Below are 17,876 nucleotides of genomic sequence, written 5' to 3'. Positions count from 1 at the left end.
AGGCAGGTAGAGGGGAAGGACAAGGCAGGTAGGCAGGATTTCAGGAAAATGGGGTTTAATTAGGGAAGACAGGGCAGACAGCAACGAACATCAATGACAAGTCTGGCAAATACGGACTCAGACGCAGACTAAATACACAGACTGATAGAAAACAGCTGGGTACAATCGGGGAAGCACATGTGGATGATCAGGGGGTGTGGCACAGGTCAAGACAGCAAGCTTTCAAAGCGCCCAGTTTTCCTGATGCTCACAGAACATTAGCCCACTACTACAACTACTACTGCAACTGTGAACAGTAATAGAGGTCCAAACCAAGGACATGATAGCACAGTAGGGACCACTCTGGCTTTCCACCCCAAAGGTAATGGGTTCAAGATTGGTTGGTGTGTTCACAGTGTATACATATAGTACTCTAGTAAAATTATTTTCATTTTAAAACACTGTTATTCAACATTTATTGTATTTAAAGCATGTGAAATAGTATTGTTATTGTGGTGACATTCACAGAACCATTGTTAAAATGTAAAACACGGAAATAAAGTTCCATTAAGGTTAAAGTAAGAACGTTTTCTGCCAACTTTGAGAAGACCTTCCAATAACATTGGCTAAAGTTCTTGTACTTTCATATAGGCCACTTTTATATAGGACACAATCCAAATATTTTGATTATATATGTCATGACCTGCACGTCCAGTCCTCGTGTGTGCCACGCCCACCTCGTTACCCTTGTGTGTGCCAACAGTCTTGCGTTTATTCTGATGTGAAGTCCTGTATTTAAGTCTGCGTTCAAGTCTGTTTCCCCAGGTCTGTCATTAACGTTGTTGACCGTGAGCTCCCTTGTCTGCCTGCTCCGTGATAAACCCCTTTGTTTTGGATTTCGGTCTCTCATATCCTGCTTCCCTGACCGATCGTCACTATATATTTGATTATATATACTTGATTGATTCCTGATCCACTACAAGTAGCCTACCCAGTCAGCACAAGTACGTCGGCGCTACGTTGCTTATAAGTTTTTTGAAAGGTCGGTATACAGCATGTATTGTGTTGTTCTTTCATATCAAATTGTTTCGATTATTAATTTCTTTGTAAAACTAATTAAGAAGCCAAGAGTCAACAAAAAGCAATTACAAAACAAAATATTGTAACCCCGAAATTTACTTTGTTTAATACCCAAAGAATTTTCTATAAACCAAGTGTTACTCTATAAAAAATGCTTAATGACAATATTACTTAATGAGAATGTTTATTACAGTCTTAACATAAGCATTTGTGGCAGATATAAGAGTAAAACACCATGAAATAAATCCTATCAGTTTCAATGAGCATTATAAAATACAGACCTTTTATCTGAATTTTTACGCTTTTTGTTTATGGTCACGTCATTCCATGAAATAATAATAAAAAATATTACCGGTATATTTGCTCTTATGTGAACATGCCAGTGTTTAAAATAACAACACATAGTCAATCAAACTTGTCACTTTTAAAGTATTAAATGAGAAACGAGTTTATTCCACATTTTGTAATATAACTGCCTGCCAGCTGGATCCCAATACCTTCTTGGACATTTTATAAATATGTGTTCAGTTAATTAACACGTTTTTTAAAAGATCGTTTAATAAATCACATTTCAGCCAAAAAGCTATTTCAAAACCCTTAAATATTCCTCTATATTAAAAACCCAGAATGCGTAATTTAAGAAACACACACCGTAAGTACACCAAAGACGTTAAACATTCCCATCCTTTTAAAAAAAAGACAATGTTAAGCATTCAGTGACAGCAAAGTTACGTCAATTATTCATTCATGAAAAGCATTCCACTTACTTTGCGAGTGGACGCAGGAGAGCGAGGTAAAAATGTCAAGTAGGGAGTGAAAAGCCATTACTTAGGCATCTCATATAAGCGTTTCTCTTGGGGGATGTACAGTACAGCAGCCTACAGCAGGCCTACATTTGTGACTTTACTGTGCTGGCTCAGGCGTCTTCCTGCATCACTATAGACTCGTATTTGCTGGGGAGGGGACCTCTGTGCCCCGAGGTGGCACCTCTTGGTGGCAGACGAGGGCTGATCTCTTCTCTTTGTCCATCAATATAGGTATTTATTGTACGTTTAAAGCGGCCAGGCTGCAACTGAGCAATTCATTCAGATTTAAAAAATACGCCGCGCAATTCAATGTTCACAATTTCATGCACTAAAGGACAGCATACAGCGCCGCGGGACGCACCAGCTGATAGACGCTGCCGTATGGAGGGTGTCCGTGGCAGATGGAAGGCTGGGAAACACGGTTCTATTGAAATTAAATTTAAATGTAAACATCTATATTTTGGGGGGTGGGGAAGGAGAGTAATGATGCCAAATTAATTATTGGAGGGATACACGCCCCGCGCCCCCCTGGTTCCTACGCCCCTGCACGCATTTATAATCACCTGTATACCTATATTGCTTTATACACATACACTTGCAGCCCCACATAAGTATTCATTCAGTTTGTTTTGTATAAGCCTACTTTTAATTAAAGTCGGTTGATCGATTGGAAAATATAGGTCTTTGTCGTTCTTTGGCAATAAAATAAATCTGAATAATGCATAATGTTTTAAAAAGTATTGTAAAAAGTACTGTAGCAATTAACAGACCCATGTTTATTATTACGATACAAATATCAGAGTAAAACCTATTCCTGTCTGTTTTTGAAAATATTACTATGGTTTTAAACTGTAATTTACTGTTATGATTCATTAATGGTTTTCCACAGATTTAAGACTGTTACAGGTCGAGCAGACAAATCATGAAAATAAATTGTCATTGTTCAAAATAAATAAGAAGGTTTAGCAGTGAGAGGGCTGCAGCTTTTAGCGAGGATGCGTGAGCCTGGCGGTGTGACGATGTGGTACTGCAGCCCGCAGTCCATCCACCCACTGCTCTGCGTCACTGTCCTCTGTTCCTTTACTCTAAACGTTTTGCACCTAATTCATGAATTTCTGATATCTCTGCAGCTTCACAGAGTCCTGGAGGTCAGGGGCTGTGGGCTTCTGATTGGTGGTTAGTACTTCATCAGTGCTGAACTTCTTGAAGTCATCTGCATAGGTGGTGTTTGTATATGACTGCGGTTCTTGGAGGTTGTGAGTGTCGTACTTCTTGACGCGCAAAGAGCCGAGGGCCGGTAGAGGTTCCCGTTCAGTGAATGTTGAGAAGCGCCTACAAGATTAAGATGAAGGAGAAGAGTATGTAATCATATCATTTAAAAAACGCAACACTTTCAGAAGACGTATCTGATAATTTGTCATATGCCAAGAACACGATATAATTAATATACGGGGAATGGCGGTATTATGGATATCACAGTCAGACTTACAGGGACCTAGGTATTAGTGACTAGGGAAAAGGAACCATTTCTGAATTTTGTCTTCAACAGTCCTGCCCTCCCCCAACCGCACTCAGCATATTTTCTGTCAGGGTGGGGCCGGCAGGAATATTGGTATAGGGATGGAATCAGATCGCAAAGGAAATCAGTGGCATCGCCCCTTCTTAATAACCATAATGGAATGAGTGTGAATGTGATGCTTTCATTCTTACCGGCCACAAATCAGCGCGAGGATGAGGAGCAGCAGCAGCACGAAGAAGAGGACACATAGGATGGCGGTGATGATAATCATTCCAGCAGACCGTCTTTTTAAGCCATTATTGATGGTTGCGGGGTTTATTACTGTGATGAGAAACATTGTGCAGTGTTATCTAGCACATCCCTCCATGTGTTTGTGGAGCAAGAGAAAAACGACAGCAGTACAGCCATACCAGAATTAAGAGTCACTGCGCCGGACCAACTTGTATCCATGAGGATCTGGTTGTTTGTTGTGTTAACGAGGATGTACTTAAATCTGAAATTCAAGATTCAAGGTTTTATTTCTCACATGCAGTTATCCCGATACAACTTGTAGTGATATGAAAATTTGGCTTGCCCCATTTTTACTGTGCAAAAAAAGAGTAAATAATTAGACAAAGGTTAATTATACTATCATTATACTATTTTACTATGCTAATATTAATAAATACTATTGCGATAGAAAGTACGGTCAAACAGCTGAGTTCATGAACACAGCTATTGATGATTTACCTTTATTAGCCCATCAATGCATAAATGACCTCAACAGCTAACAAAGCAGTTTATTAGTCAGGTGACATCAGAAGAGCAGCCTGGGATCTCAGGAAGGTAAGTGGGCAGCAGCGTACCTCACTGTGGAGCCGGCTGGTAACGCCCCATTGCAGTTTATGCCATTGCAGTTCCCGTCCGATCCCACTCTCACATACGTGATCGTACTGGATGCCATGCAGGGGAAGCTACTCAGCTGCCCTACTCTTGTCAGGAAGTAGTTCTTCGAAGAGCTTGCCGCAAAAGCGGTTGGATAAGGAGATAGTTGCAGTATTTTTGGATTTGTCTCGTCACTGTTGAAATTGTCCACTCCTGTTCAAATGGAGAAATGCCTTTGCTTCAACTTCATCACATAACTAGGTCCAGAATTTTCCAAACTGAATATATTCATGCTCTGTAATTTAAGCACCGGATCAGCTCTGTCACTAACATTTGAAGTGTAACTTAATACAAAAGAAAAGCATTTAAAAAAGCACAAAAACAGTTACATATCCCTATTCTATAGAAGAGATTATTATCTATATTAAAATTGAAATAAACTTCCGAGATTTAAGTCAAAAGTTTTGAGGTAAAAATTGAACTCTACAGATGGCTTCTTCTAGCACAGCGGTTCCCAAAGTGGAAGGTCGCGGGATGATTTGCAGAATTTGTCTATAAACAATGTGAAAATAACCCATTTTAATCATCACCACAACAGTCGATTGCAAAAAATCTACCACGTACAGGCTGAAAAGTTTGTGAACCCATATCCTAGCCGACGTGAGCTTTTGTGTGAAATAAAAGCAGTTGAATGTGAGGCATCTCAATGATGTTGGCATGTAAGATGATTCACCTCCAACAGATATTTCACAGTCTCCGGTCTGTACCGCTTAACTTTAGATGTTTTTTTCTCAAAAGTTTATTTTGACTTTGTTTTATAATTTTTCTCCATTTTAGGTGGCCGTAATATTCCTCCATGCTGTGCCATAAAGAGGACAATGTGCGTATGTACCTGAGCCGACAGCAGGAACTACGTAGATGTCACACTGCACTTGACAGAGTTGAGGGGCTGTGCTGAAGAAGCAGTAGGGCTGGTTAAGCAAGGCGGTGGTGCTGGTGATCTTTCCTGCCATGTTGTAGCTAGAGACCTCAGGTGATGTACTCACTGTAGTAACTGTTGATAAAAACAGAGACAAAGAAAACATACAGACTGTTTCTTTCGATAATTCCAGAGCATACACCGTCAAAATGACTATTTTGCCCATCGCTGGGTGTTTTTTGGGGTTAGGTTTAGGATAGAAGATGCTTCCATCCATCCATCATTGGCTTATTTTTAACAGGGACCTGTGTGTCTAAAGACTCTGTTGTGCAAGATCTACTTTTATAGAGAAGAGCCGGTTGAGTTTGGTGGCTTTTTGTATGGGAGTGTTTCTTCATCAGGACAGTAACAATCCAGGCAAGTTCAGTCACGTCAGGCAGGAATGAGGGACTGACGCATGTGACACTATCATGAAGTGTCCTCACCCAGGGTTTGAGGCAAGTCTGGAGTCTGACGCGGATACGAAGCAGGCTGGATGTGACGGGAGACCTGCTGTAATGACACATACGGGTAGGACAGCTGCCAGAGCAGCTTGCTGAGCAGAAATTTCACTTTCCAGAAGACAAGTTTGGGCAATTGAAGCAGGTACCTTCAGATCTCAGTGTCCCACTGAGAACATCTGACTTGTATGTTCCTGTAAATCAATGTCACTGTCTCCAATTTTATAATTTTGCTACAATTCCTAAATGCAAATGAACTGTTTTCTTGGACGTTTTCAGAGGTACCTGACACTCAAAACAGGCACTTTTCTTACAAGCAATATGATGAAGTCAAAAAGAAGCATGAAAGAGTTTTGGATAAGCCATTTAGACATCTAGCAAACTGAGGTCCGAAGATTTGGTCAGCCAGACACATTCAAGAAGAATCCAAATGGACACAGTGACAGAGACAGTGTTTAACTGCCAGTGATGAAAGCCAAAGAAATGACACATAAGGGCATCCATAAAAAAAAAAACAAAAAAAAAACAAAGAATCTACAGTACGTTACATAAGACAGTCAAACAAAATGCTTAAACTTGTTTTTCTGGAGAGTAAATATACATTTGTTCAAAAACAAAAAAACATTTATTATAAAAATTTCAAAAAAAAAATGTATATAAAATTTAACATTAGAAGTAATGCAAATGAATACTGATAAAACTAACAAGATTTTCTCTGAAGAGAAAAGCATCTCACCAAAAAGTTTCTGATATCTTCTTAGATGGTTAGAACACTGTTTCAGTTCCCAAATTTCTCCTCAGGTGCACTCAAGCTATTCAATGCATTTGATACATTTCCCCACCAGCTCAATTAATTAATTAACTTAATTAGTTAAATAACTCAAAAAATATGTTGGTTTATGTGATGGTTGCAGGATAATACTGTGATGATTTTAGATGTTTGGAAATGGCAAAGCTGACATTTTGACACAGATAATAGTTTTACACCAACATGAAGATCATTTAAATATCATTAACTACCTAAGAATCTTGCATAGTACTGTACATGTCTAAACACATCCGGTGGAATATCCACATTCGTAACGCTTCTCACATGCCATTTTAAACTTTTCATGGTTTTCATTAAGTTCTGGATTCATGAAAGAAGTAGTAGATGGAAAATGTACTTACTGATCCCTTCCACAACAGAAAAGAACAGGAAAATGATACAGGCCTCTGTGAACGAAGCCATTTCAGATCACTATGCTGGTGACAGACACCCTCAGTGAGAACAGACACCCCCTATGAAAGTACTCCGTGTCCGTACGGTGCACCTGGGCCAGGCTGACTGAGCTAAAATGGAGAGGTTGAGGTTTAAAGCAGCTTTTGTGTGGAGCTATGAGCTGCCCTCCCACAGCTGAGTGTGGAGAATGCATCCTGTCAGGGTGTGGAGGGCGTGAATGTGGGAACGGCCGCTCGACGCATTTCAGGCCATTCAGGATCAAAACAGGCACCAGATGAACAAGAAGCTAAGTTACAAACAGCCGCGAACGTGACAAACAAGGCGACTGACGTAAAACGAGGGACAGAAGTCCTCCTAGGCAGACGAGGGAGAGGATAACCGAAAACAGGAGAAATAAGCATGTTCTTCCAGTTTAGGTACACAATAAGTTAAGGCAATCAGTGTCCTGTTACCTTCACTGATCCCTCACAAACTGTTTATTTTCATTCTATCCAGCAGCCAAATCAACTTCCTTTTGGAACAAATTGTGAATAGAAAACTTTGATGTCTACAGGATAATTAGAGGAAATATTAAAATGAAACATCTGTAAGTGAGATACGACAAGCCTCAATGTTTTAACACAACTCTGCAAAGACATCAGACATCAAATCATATAAATTCTTAAGGGATTGCACCTTATTTCGACATACAGTATAGATTCTCTTTTCAAATGGGAAATTCTTCGATTAACTTTCATTTGTGTATGATCTCTTTGGATATATAAAAAAAAGTTCTACTCTCAGTACTTATCGAACATAACAAAGTGAGTGACATCTGAGAACAGAACAGAGGAATGGTGCAAGTGAAGGTGTATAGCAATACAACTGGAAAAATAGTTGTAAAAATAAAGAGAATGAGCAAAATGTTATATAAAGGGACCAACGGTATTGTGAAATCAAAGTACAATGAGAACATATATGAATGAAACAGAAAATGGATGAAATACTAGAAAAGTCTAGAGCAGGGGTGGCCAATCTTATCCGCAAATGGCCCATGTATGTGCAGGTTTTTGCTGAAACTTCCTAATTAGGTCACTAATTAGAGGACTGATTGGCTGAAGAGTCCTCACACCTGGGCTTGAAGAGCTGACCTAAAGGTTATCCCAAAAACCTGCATACACACCGGCCCTTTGCGGATAACATTGGCCACCCCTAGTCTAGAGAATGTGAATGACAGCCAGGGGGCAGCAGAGGCAAATCCCCGAGGGGACGGGGGGCAGAGGACCGTTCCCAAGAGGCCCGATCTGAGGGAACCTGTGCCCTGTACAAGCAGAACCTGAATGCTTGTGCAGACACAAGTGTGTTCAGGGAAGTCTGGTTATTTACGGTGGGATCTCAAATACATTTTAAAAAAATCAGTAATTCCAGTAGTAAAGATCCTTTCTGTCAGCACAACATGAACGTTTCTCATTTTCAAAAACTATAAACAAAGGTGAGGGGTTCTGCTGTCCCTCTACATTGAGCGCATTTCTGATGGCCTAACCCCAGCCTTCACTAATGAGAATGGATGGATGGATGCAGACAAGACCATCTTATAGAACAAATATTTTGTGAAAAATGCTCTCCACAAAGTATCTCCTTACGAAGAATGAATGTCCTGTGTTTGTGGGTTTGTTCCCACAAGCCAAAGGCATGCAATCAGCCTGACTGGCGTCCCGAAGCTGACTGCAGCATGTATGAGCACCATGTAATGCAGGGCTGCCAACTCTCACGTATACGCAAGAAATTTTACAGAAAAACTGTATTATTCCATTATAAACCTAAAATTATCTACATCAAAAGCACTCGGATAGTTTGCAAACCTTACAAAATATTTAAAAGGTAATAAAACTGTTACATACATGTAAATGCGTGTGCATGTGTATGGAGACTTGTTTTGATTGAAAATCTCACTCCAGCCAGCTAACCAAAGTTGACCACTCTGGTAATGGACTGGAATCCTACCCACTTGTGGGCACTTTAAACTCCATAGAAATAATGCCTTTTAAAGCCATTATATTCAAGAGAAGCCCAACATTTATATGGCCAGTATGCATCTCCCAGCAGAATGACCAGCGTGGATAGATAGCACTAACCCCCCCCCCCCCCCCACCCAAAAAATTTTTTTAAAACTTCAGCGAAAGACAAGAATTCCTAATGTCACTACCACACCTTTCAGTTTTCTTCAGTCTTTCATTGAGAGAGGAGGTTGCCAGAAAATTCCAACACAAACGGACATGAGGTACCTCATTGCAGTCACTGAAGTCAAATTATTTCAAAATGCCTATTGTATAGTAAAAATTCACTGAAGGGAAAAAAAACCCTGGTTTCTGACAATCCTTACAAAAATTCCATCACAATTGACATGTAATGATAATGCAGTAATGTACAGTCATTAATACATCGTTTAGCTAGAGGAATTGAGTTAGAATCAATCCTTACGAAAGTCGACCACAAAGATCCAGTCTGACCCGCAGCTAATTTGAAAAGCTTTTAAAACTGGTGCGTTGAGCATCTGGAAGCTCTCAAGAGGACTTATGTCTCACCATCATGAAGCTTTCAAGCAATTTCCACATGCCCCTAATGCACAGAGGAGTGCTGCAGGACTGGTATGGAACGTCACACACATTCCCAGGAACGCCTGGGAGCAGAAGCTGGCAGACTGCGTGGAGCCCTGGATTCCCGATTCCCCCCCAGACGCTCCTTTAGAGCACATTCCAGCACCAGAAGAGGCTGGAGAGCTACAGCATGCTGGGGGCATCATCCGTATCCTCCAGCCATACTCCAGGTTTTTAATTTATGAATGCCAAAGTATTGCAAGGAAGGATAATACTGGCAAAGAAAAGAAGAAAATGATTAATAAAGGAGCTAAATCACGAGCAGTGTGTGGTAAGAATGAGATTTTTTCCGTTCTTATTCTAAAATCCGACAGGACAGCCAATGGAACGAATAAGATGTACTAGAACTTCGATTTAGATGTTTTTTTTAACTCAGAACTCAATTGCAAAATGTACTTAACGTCTTTATTAAATGCATATACATGCATACAAATGGTAGTAATCTGTGGGGTCATGTCAAACCCCTGATGAATTCTGAACAGTCATGTGACACAACGAAAATAAACAAACATCCGGTTGCCATTCAGACATGATCCTGACAAACCAAAACAGCTTGAACTCCACCACTGTCCTGTAGCTATAACCACTGGCAGGAAACATCTCAACCAATCAGGCTGTCCGGGATCCAAGAAACAAAACAAGGCCAGTTTTCCTTGGTGTCCACCGAATGCGACCCCCTGGCTATGACTGGGGACCGCTAGCCCCCTCCAGCCTGCAGGGGATGGTCACCTGTGGCCCATCACAAAGCTGGGGACCTCAGCGTCATCCTCAGCCTCCCTCTCCTGCTCACCCTCCTGCTCGCTGCTGGATTCGCTAGTAGAATCTGTGGGGGGGGGGGGGTAAGAATACCGTTATGCTGAGCATTTAAAGCAGTGGACTGTGGGATGTCACATTCCTGTCTGCACGGCCTGTGGTTACGCATTCCTGATCACATGCATTTACACCGTCAAACGGCAACGCAGAACGTCATGTGTTACCGTCAGCCTTCTCCTCCTGCTTGGCTTTCTTGGCCATCAGCTTCTTCTGCTTCAGCTTTTCCCTAAAACATAAAGTTTACACTTTACAGAGTGCAGCAGGGTTACACAATTGACCTGGGCTGAAAATAACCCCGACGTGACCATGCAGTAATGATACTGACAAGCCTACCGCCAGGGAGGGCAAGCAACCGCCACAACTGCTACGTTCCCATTGTCTTCTTTTGCCAGGCCCTAATTGTTGTACACTTCAGTTTGTGTGTATTGGATGTTAAATAAATTCATAACGAAAATAAGTTAAGAGTGCAAGTTATCCTGGTAACTGCATGTAACGCGTTCTAGTGAATTTCAGCCTGCACATATCCTGTACTTATCACTCAGTAACTGCTGGTGTTATAGTTTATGTGGTAAGATTTCCTTCTTAAATGTCCATTTTGTGCTGGTAAGCTTCCAGTTCAGTTGGCTTCCTTTCATAAAAAAACCTTGCAATATTGGTCTCTCTTATACAAACAATTTTTTCCACTTAAATGTTTATCTGGAACAACAAAAATATCAAATACATTAACAAAACATTATTTATTCATAACTGAGCTAAGACCAACATTCTAACAGTTAATCAACTGATAAATGGAGATCGAGAATTGTATGTTTCATGGATTCAGGGAGAAATACAATTTCAATGTGTCACCTAAAGAATTTCACAAAGTTACAAATGCTATCCCAAATGATATCCTATCATATCACTGAAACTGTGTGGATGTGCATGTAACCAATTTCTCTAAAATTACTGAAATTAATGATATTAAGATTATATATAAAAAAGTAGCAATCAGTTATGTTCTTAAGAGAAGGTTTACTCCTGCTGCTATTTTTTTATTGGACTCAACATATACAAAACATTCAATGGCAACACGTGTGGGCAAATCCTTATCAATCTGTGAGAAAAAATATTAAAGGAGTTCCTTATAAAATACTACATAGATGTGACCATTGTAACAGCTTGGTAGCTACACTTGCTGATGGTTTAGGCTCCAGCTGAAGTTAGTATACTTCTGCTGAACACCTTTCCCTTACCTTTTTAAACTTTAGTGAGATTTTCTGAAATTAGTTGGATTTCTTCCCGGCTGCCAAAATGACTATGAGACTTTCATGTTTTTTTCTATTACTCCAATTCAAATAAAGGGAAACACTATGCTGTTAATTTGCTTATTCTTTTGGGAAAATACTAAAGCACACAAAATGAAATTCTTAAATAGGAAACCAGTCTTGGAGAGTTTTCTCTTTAGTATATGCATTAAAGTAAAAAAAAAAAAGGCTTTAAAATAAAGTTATTTGCGCAATTCAGGCCTTGGTCAGAAATAATGTATGTATTTCATTTCTATTTACCTGTCCATTCATTTTTTCTTTTCTTTTCTTTTTTTTTTTTACTTTGTTACTGGTGTGCTGTGTTTTGTTTATCTGACTTCCTTTGTATTGTTTCACTTTGGCTATGCAGTTTTGTTCTTGACATGCACAAATCACACACACACAAATACACACACACCCATGGCAGACCCTTGACGGTATAGCCCCAGTGACAAGCAAATGTACACATCTTTACCATTTTGTCTGAGAACATTTATATAACCAACTTCTAGGACTGCAGAGGAGCCCTCGAATGCTCATATTTAAAAAATGACCATATACCTAATAATAGCTTAACAATTAAGCTTAATTATAGAGCTCAACAATCGGAATAAATTAAGTAACTCACAAAAAAAAAAGCCATCACTGTTGAGCCACCTAAATCACTGCAGGGAAAATTCCTTCATCTGACAGCCCTAGGTATGAGAGAAACCACTGTGTTTGACATTACAGTCATTGAGACCATAGAGAGGACACTGGCAGTGTCGGGAAAATTACTCAAAAAAGGATTCTATTACAGACAGAGGTGGATAGTTCAGGTCCAGAAAGTACAAATCCAAACCAAGGTTTTGTTTCAACCAACAACTTGAGCATAAAGAGTCACAGTCACAGAGTACTCAGTTGGCTGGCTGAAACTAAACCTTGGTTTGGATTTGTACTTCCTGGAGCTGAACTATCCACCTCTGTAATGGATTACGATTGTGAGTAACTTTCCCAACACTGTACAGCAATGTCTATAAAAAGGGTCACGGAACCATTTTCACTGGGTTGCAATCTGTGTGGTTAAAAAAATATATATATTGAACATTTTTTTCCTAATGTCAGACTTTTTTTAATAGTGTATGAACACATTGTGCTGTTACTGCAGCATTTATGTTTACCATTATTGCATATTTTTTTGGAAATAAATCCGGTTCAAAATTTTTTGAAAATGTGCATTGTGATTTAACGACCCAGAAAAAATGTGGCTGAGGCTAAACCAGCCGAGAAGCACTGCCATACAGTAGGCATAGTACTGATCTCTGATACACAACACTGTTTATTAATAAACCTCCAGCTAAGTGAGGATTTGCAGTCTCAGTGCTAAGCAGGGACACTCACCTCTTCTTCCTGCGTTTAGCTGTCTGCTCGTTTGCCTTCTCCTTATTTTCCTTTAATTTTTCAAGGTATTCAATATCCAGCCTTTGCTAAAAACAATACCAAAGACAAGAGGAGTCTGTTTGATTCTGTTAAACTTATTCCCAAATGAAGGTCTTCGTTGTGCCGAGGACTTGATGCACCAATGTACAGCTCTGAACAAAGTTCTTCATCAGTAGTCTCACCCAAAGGGACCAGCAGTTTCACACAAATGAATATTCGCACTTGTTGCCGGAGGTACCGACCTTCTCGCTCAGCCTCTCCAGGAATTCCTGCCGCTGGTACTCCCGCCGCCGCAAGTGCCGGTACACGTGGAACTCGCCGCTGCCGGCGCCGGCGCTGGAGCCTGTGGGGCGCTATAGCTAAGATGGGTCGGAAGCTGCGGCACGTACCGCTCACTACACTTCGCCTTCTATAGAAATGCACCTGGCTTTAACTTATTGCGGAGCGGCTATTATAGGTAACTCCATCCTACTATTACTATATACTGAGCACAATTATGGAAGCAGGTGGAAAAGGATATCACAGTGTATGTCTGAATGTGACGAAGACAATTTGCAAGCGATAAAACCTTCATTATTATTATTATTATTATTATTATTAACGCGCAACAAACCGCCAGAGTAAACACGTTATCCCCTTTTCCCTATTCATCCTATCCCCGTTTTATACACCATTTTGAGCAAATCATATAAGAATGCATTGCCACACACTCGAGTCAAGTGCACTGGGGTGACTGAGCTAAGAAAGGCATTATATAAAAATGGAACTGAATACCCATAACATCTCGCACGAACTCCGGGGGGGCACGGGGCTGCCACTCTTTGGGTCTATCGGGTACGGGTGCAGGCTTGTCCTGCGCACAATGGGTGTTATCCATTATTACTTGTGATAGCCGAGTTAATATTAATGTGAAAACAGTGATGAGGAGTGTAACAGTAGTGAGCAGATCGGATCAAAAACCCACCGGGTTTCGCATCAACCGTTCGAGTTTAAGTTTCTGCTCCTCCGCCGCCGTCTTCGCGATGATTAGCGGCTGCGATTCTTTTCCAGAACTTTTCCCCGGCCGCGAATCTTTCTCCTTAGGGGCCGCCATATTCGGAACTGCAGGCGGAAGCAGCAACCGGAAGTTACCGTCTTACTTATAACCCCCCCCCCCCCCCCCGGTGGTTTTGGGATCGTGGTTTTTATGCTGCTGCCACGATCAGTCGCGGAATGGTAACTGCAGCCATTTTCAATGACGAAAACTGCATATAGTGAGTTCCGCATCCTTCGACGAAAATGAAAGCAAATAAAATCTAAAACAAGACATGTGAATATTTTGAAGTAGAAGATGATTGTGAAATTGCGTAAACCTTCTTATAAACAAGCTAACTCCACACACAGGCAGTGCTGTCAATGACTGACTTTTGTTGTTGCTGTTGTTGTTGAATGATTCAGAGATTCAAGGACTTATTTCCGAATAATTTCCGAATTAATATTCAGGATGTTTGAAATCTCTTGCCAACTATTATTACATGCTATTTTGTCACCGTAGAGAGGTTCTGTCACGTCATATAAATTAGGATAATTGCGGACTTGCTCAATCAACAGGTCCTCAAACGTGGACACCTTGACAGTTGAGTGCAGATCTTGAAACACTGCCCCCTATAAATTACGTAGGTATTGCATCTCCGTATACGTTCCGTTAATTTTTGAGTACTTGCACAAGAACCGATGCCAAGAACGCAGGATACGGACCGCGGCTGTACGTACGTACATACGTACGTAGTTAACAGCAAGTATATTTCTGCCTTAAGATACACAGTCATTTAAGCAATAGTGCTGTGTTTATTCATTTGTAATGCACTCTAGGAATATGAAGGTAAATGAAATGTAAATTAATGTAATTTTTTCATACACACAAACTATATAGACAAAAGTACTAGGACGTCTATCCATTAAACCCACACTAGGCATCAGTATGGACTTTGTCCCCCTTTTACAGCTATAACAGCTGCCTCTCTTCTGGAAAGACTTTCCTCAAGATTTTGGAGTGTGTTTGTGGGAATTTTTGCCCATTCATCCAGAAGAGCATTGGTGAGGTCTAGCACTAATGCTGGACGTGAAGGCCTGGCTCACAATCTCCATTCTAGTTCATCCCATGATGGGGTTGAGGTTAGGGCTCTATGTGGGCCAGTCAAGTTCTTCCACATGAAACTCACCCAACCATGTCTTTATGGATCTCGCTTTGTGCACTGGGACACACTCATGCTGGAACAGAAAAGGGCCTTCCTCAAACTGTTCCCATAAATTTGGAAGCATAGAATTGTCCAAATTGTCCTGGTATGTTGAAGCATTAAGAGTTCCCTTCACTGGTACTTAACGGCCCAGCCCAACTCCTGAAAAAAACCACCCCATACCATTATCCCTCCTCCACTAAACATTACAGTTGGTACAGTGCAGTCAGGCAGGTAATGTTCTCCTGGCATCCACCAAACCACAAGAGTGCTAGATAGAGAAGCGTGATTCATCACTCCACAGAGCATGTTTACACTGCTCCAGAGTCCACTGGCAGCATGCTTCACACCACTACATCCAGCATTGTGCTTGGTGATGAGAGGCCTGCATGCAGCTGCTCAGCCATGGAAGCGCATTCAATGAAGCTCCCAATAGTATAATTTTTGTGCTGAGGTTAATACCAGAGGAAGTTTGGAACTCTTGTTTCAATAGCGTTGGTGACTTTTATGCACTATGCGCCTCAGCACTCAGCAGGGGCGGACTGGCCATCGGGAGCACCGGGACATTTCCCGGTGGCCTGACGGTCGTTCTGGCCTGCCGGCTGCCGCTGTGCAGACGATCAGCCTGGCATGTGATAGGCTGGTGTGCAACTACGAATTAATTGACGGATCTCTCAATCTACGAATCAGGCAATGGCGGAGGGAAAATTACACTCCCACATGACCCAACGTCAGCGACGCACTGCCTAATATCTGGCTATATCCAGAGACAGGGTATATCTGACTAAATCGTTCAAAAAATGGAGCGTAAACGCAAAGGAGGAGCAGAGAGGGAGCGTATTAAAAGGAAAAAAGCCCTGGCCGCAGACGCAGCAAGCTGCTGCAAAATCCCAGCCATGTTCGCCAGTAAGGGAACAGGTCGGTCAAGATTACTTTTACATTATATTTATAATAATTTGGCAGACGAACACTTTCATCCAAATCACTTAGATAATCACAATAGATAAAATTAAACCAACAAATGAGCAACAATATGTAAGTGCTGCTGTGCTGTGTCAAGTTTCGTTTCGTCTACATGTACCATATTTTTTATATAATAAATAAAAATGAATAAAAAGTAGACAGAATAGTGTTAGTGGGTCAAATTGTTTTAAATAATAAATAAATCAAGTAGATGGTATGGAAAAGAATACAGTATTAGTTATTTTGATTTTTCATTTCTAGTCTACAATATGTAGCCTACAATGTTTGTTTGTTTATTTATTTATTTTGAAAAGGTGACAAAGGAAGCAGCAGTAGCACTAGTGCTGCAAATGCTCCTGCTGTTGAGCTAGAGGTGGTGGACAGTTCAGCGTTTGAGTCAGAGCAGGAACCTTCAGGTAAAGTTTAAGATAAGCAAAACTAAACATGCAGGCAGAAGGCTATACTTTTTAAACAACATGTGCTTTTTATGATTTATAAGATCAGTAGTAGGACTGTGATTTTGGGGACATACAACTGATGGCTGCACAATTATAAATACAGATTATTGAACCCGCTTATTTCATATTGCAGAGCAACTAGATGTGCAGAGTGAGAGAGAGAAGGATTCAGGGAAAGGTGAAGGAGACAGTGAAAGCCTTGATATCTCTTTTGATTATTTTGCCCGTCCACAGTCTAAGGATTTAGATTTTTTTTTAAGTATCACCCAATTCAAACATCTGAAAGAGCCATTCCTGATGTATTCCATTCAAAAGATGGCACAAACAGAAAATGGCTGACATACAATGAAAGTAATCACTCCCTATTCTGCTCAGTATGTCTTGCATTTGCAAAACCTTTAGGCAGTGACAGTGCATTTGTCAAAGGAGGTATGCAGGCCTGGAAACATGCCCATCAGAGAGTACAGGAACATGAGAGAAGCAGTATCCATAGGGAAAGTGCTGAAGCCTTTTTTCTTAGAGTCAACAAAGCAGATATCCATACCCTTCTGACTGATAAGCAAATGACCGTCCATCGAGACCAGGTTAGAAAGAGAAGGCAGGTCTTGGAACTTGTGATTGATGTAGTGAAAGTTATTGGTAAATGTGACTGCAGCAGCAGAGGTGGCCTGGGAGTGGAGTCAAATTCCCGGCCTGAATTATTGTCCCAGTCCGCCACTGGCACTCAGCAACCCACCCTGTTACTTTACGTGATGGTCTGTCACTCTGTGACTGAATTTCTTTTGTTCCTAAATACTTCCACTTTGCAATTATACAACTTACAGTTGATTGTGGAATATCAAGCAAAGAAGAAATTTCACAAAATGACTTATTGCAAGGGGTGGCATGGTGGTGCAGTGGTTAGCACTGTTACCGCACACCTCTGGGACCCAGGTTCGAGTCTCCGCCTGGGTCACATGTGTGCGGAATTTGCATGTTCTCCCCATGTCATCGTGGGGTTTTCTCCGGGTACTCCAGTTTCCCTCCAAAGACATGCTGAGGCTAATTGGACTTGCTAAATTGCCCGTAGGAGTGAATGGTGTATGGGTGTACCCTGCAATGGATTGGCCCCCCCATCCTGGGTTGTTCCCTGCCTCATGCCCATTGCTTCTGGGATAGGCTCCGGACCCCCCACGACCCAGTGGGATAAGCAGTTT

The 17,876-nt window shown here is 41.1% G+C and overlaps 2 protein-coding genes across 2 annotated transcripts; both read right to left on the bottom strand.

The window, feature by feature from the left end:
* Nucleotides 1-1,226: 1,226 nt before the first annotated feature.
* upk3b (uroplakin 3b) lies at nt 1,227-7,027 on the bottom strand. The gene is made up of 6 exons (XM_049016849.1): nt 6,838-7,027; nt 5,141-5,302; nt 4,230-4,461; nt 3,795-3,877; nt 3,576-3,705; nt 1,227-3,197 (listed from the first exon to the last, which is right to left on the bottom strand). The coding sequence occupies exons 1-6, from the start codon at nt 6,896-6,898 to the stop codon at nt 2,966-2,968; spliced, it is 900 nt and encodes a 299-aa protein (XP_048872806.1). The 5' UTR covers nt 6,899-7,027; the 3' UTR covers nt 1,227-2,965.
* Nucleotides 7,028-9,916: 2,889 nt separating this feature from the next.
* Nucleotides 9,917-14,174, bottom strand: prkrip1 (PRKR interacting protein 1). The gene is made up of 6 exons (XM_049016850.1): nt 14,008-14,174; nt 13,818-13,896; nt 13,286-13,386; nt 13,005-13,090; nt 10,503-10,564; nt 9,917-10,348 (listed from the first exon to the last, which is right to left on the bottom strand). The coding sequence occupies exons 1-6, from the start codon at nt 14,134-14,136 to the stop codon at nt 10,251-10,253; spliced, it is 555 nt and encodes a 184-aa protein (XP_048872807.1). The 5' UTR covers nt 14,137-14,174; the 3' UTR covers nt 9,917-10,250.
* Between the last annotated feature and the right edge of the window lie 3,702 nt (nt 14,175-17,876).

The sequence above is a fragment of the Brienomyrus brachyistius genome, chromosome 6, assembly GCF_023856365.1.
Source record: "Brienomyrus brachyistius isolate T26 chromosome 6, BBRACH_0.4, whole genome shotgun sequence".
Lineage (NCBI taxonomy): Eukaryota > Metazoa > Chordata > Actinopteri > Osteoglossiformes > Mormyridae > Brienomyrus > Brienomyrus brachyistius.
This window is presented reverse-complemented; position numbering and strand designations above follow the sequence as displayed.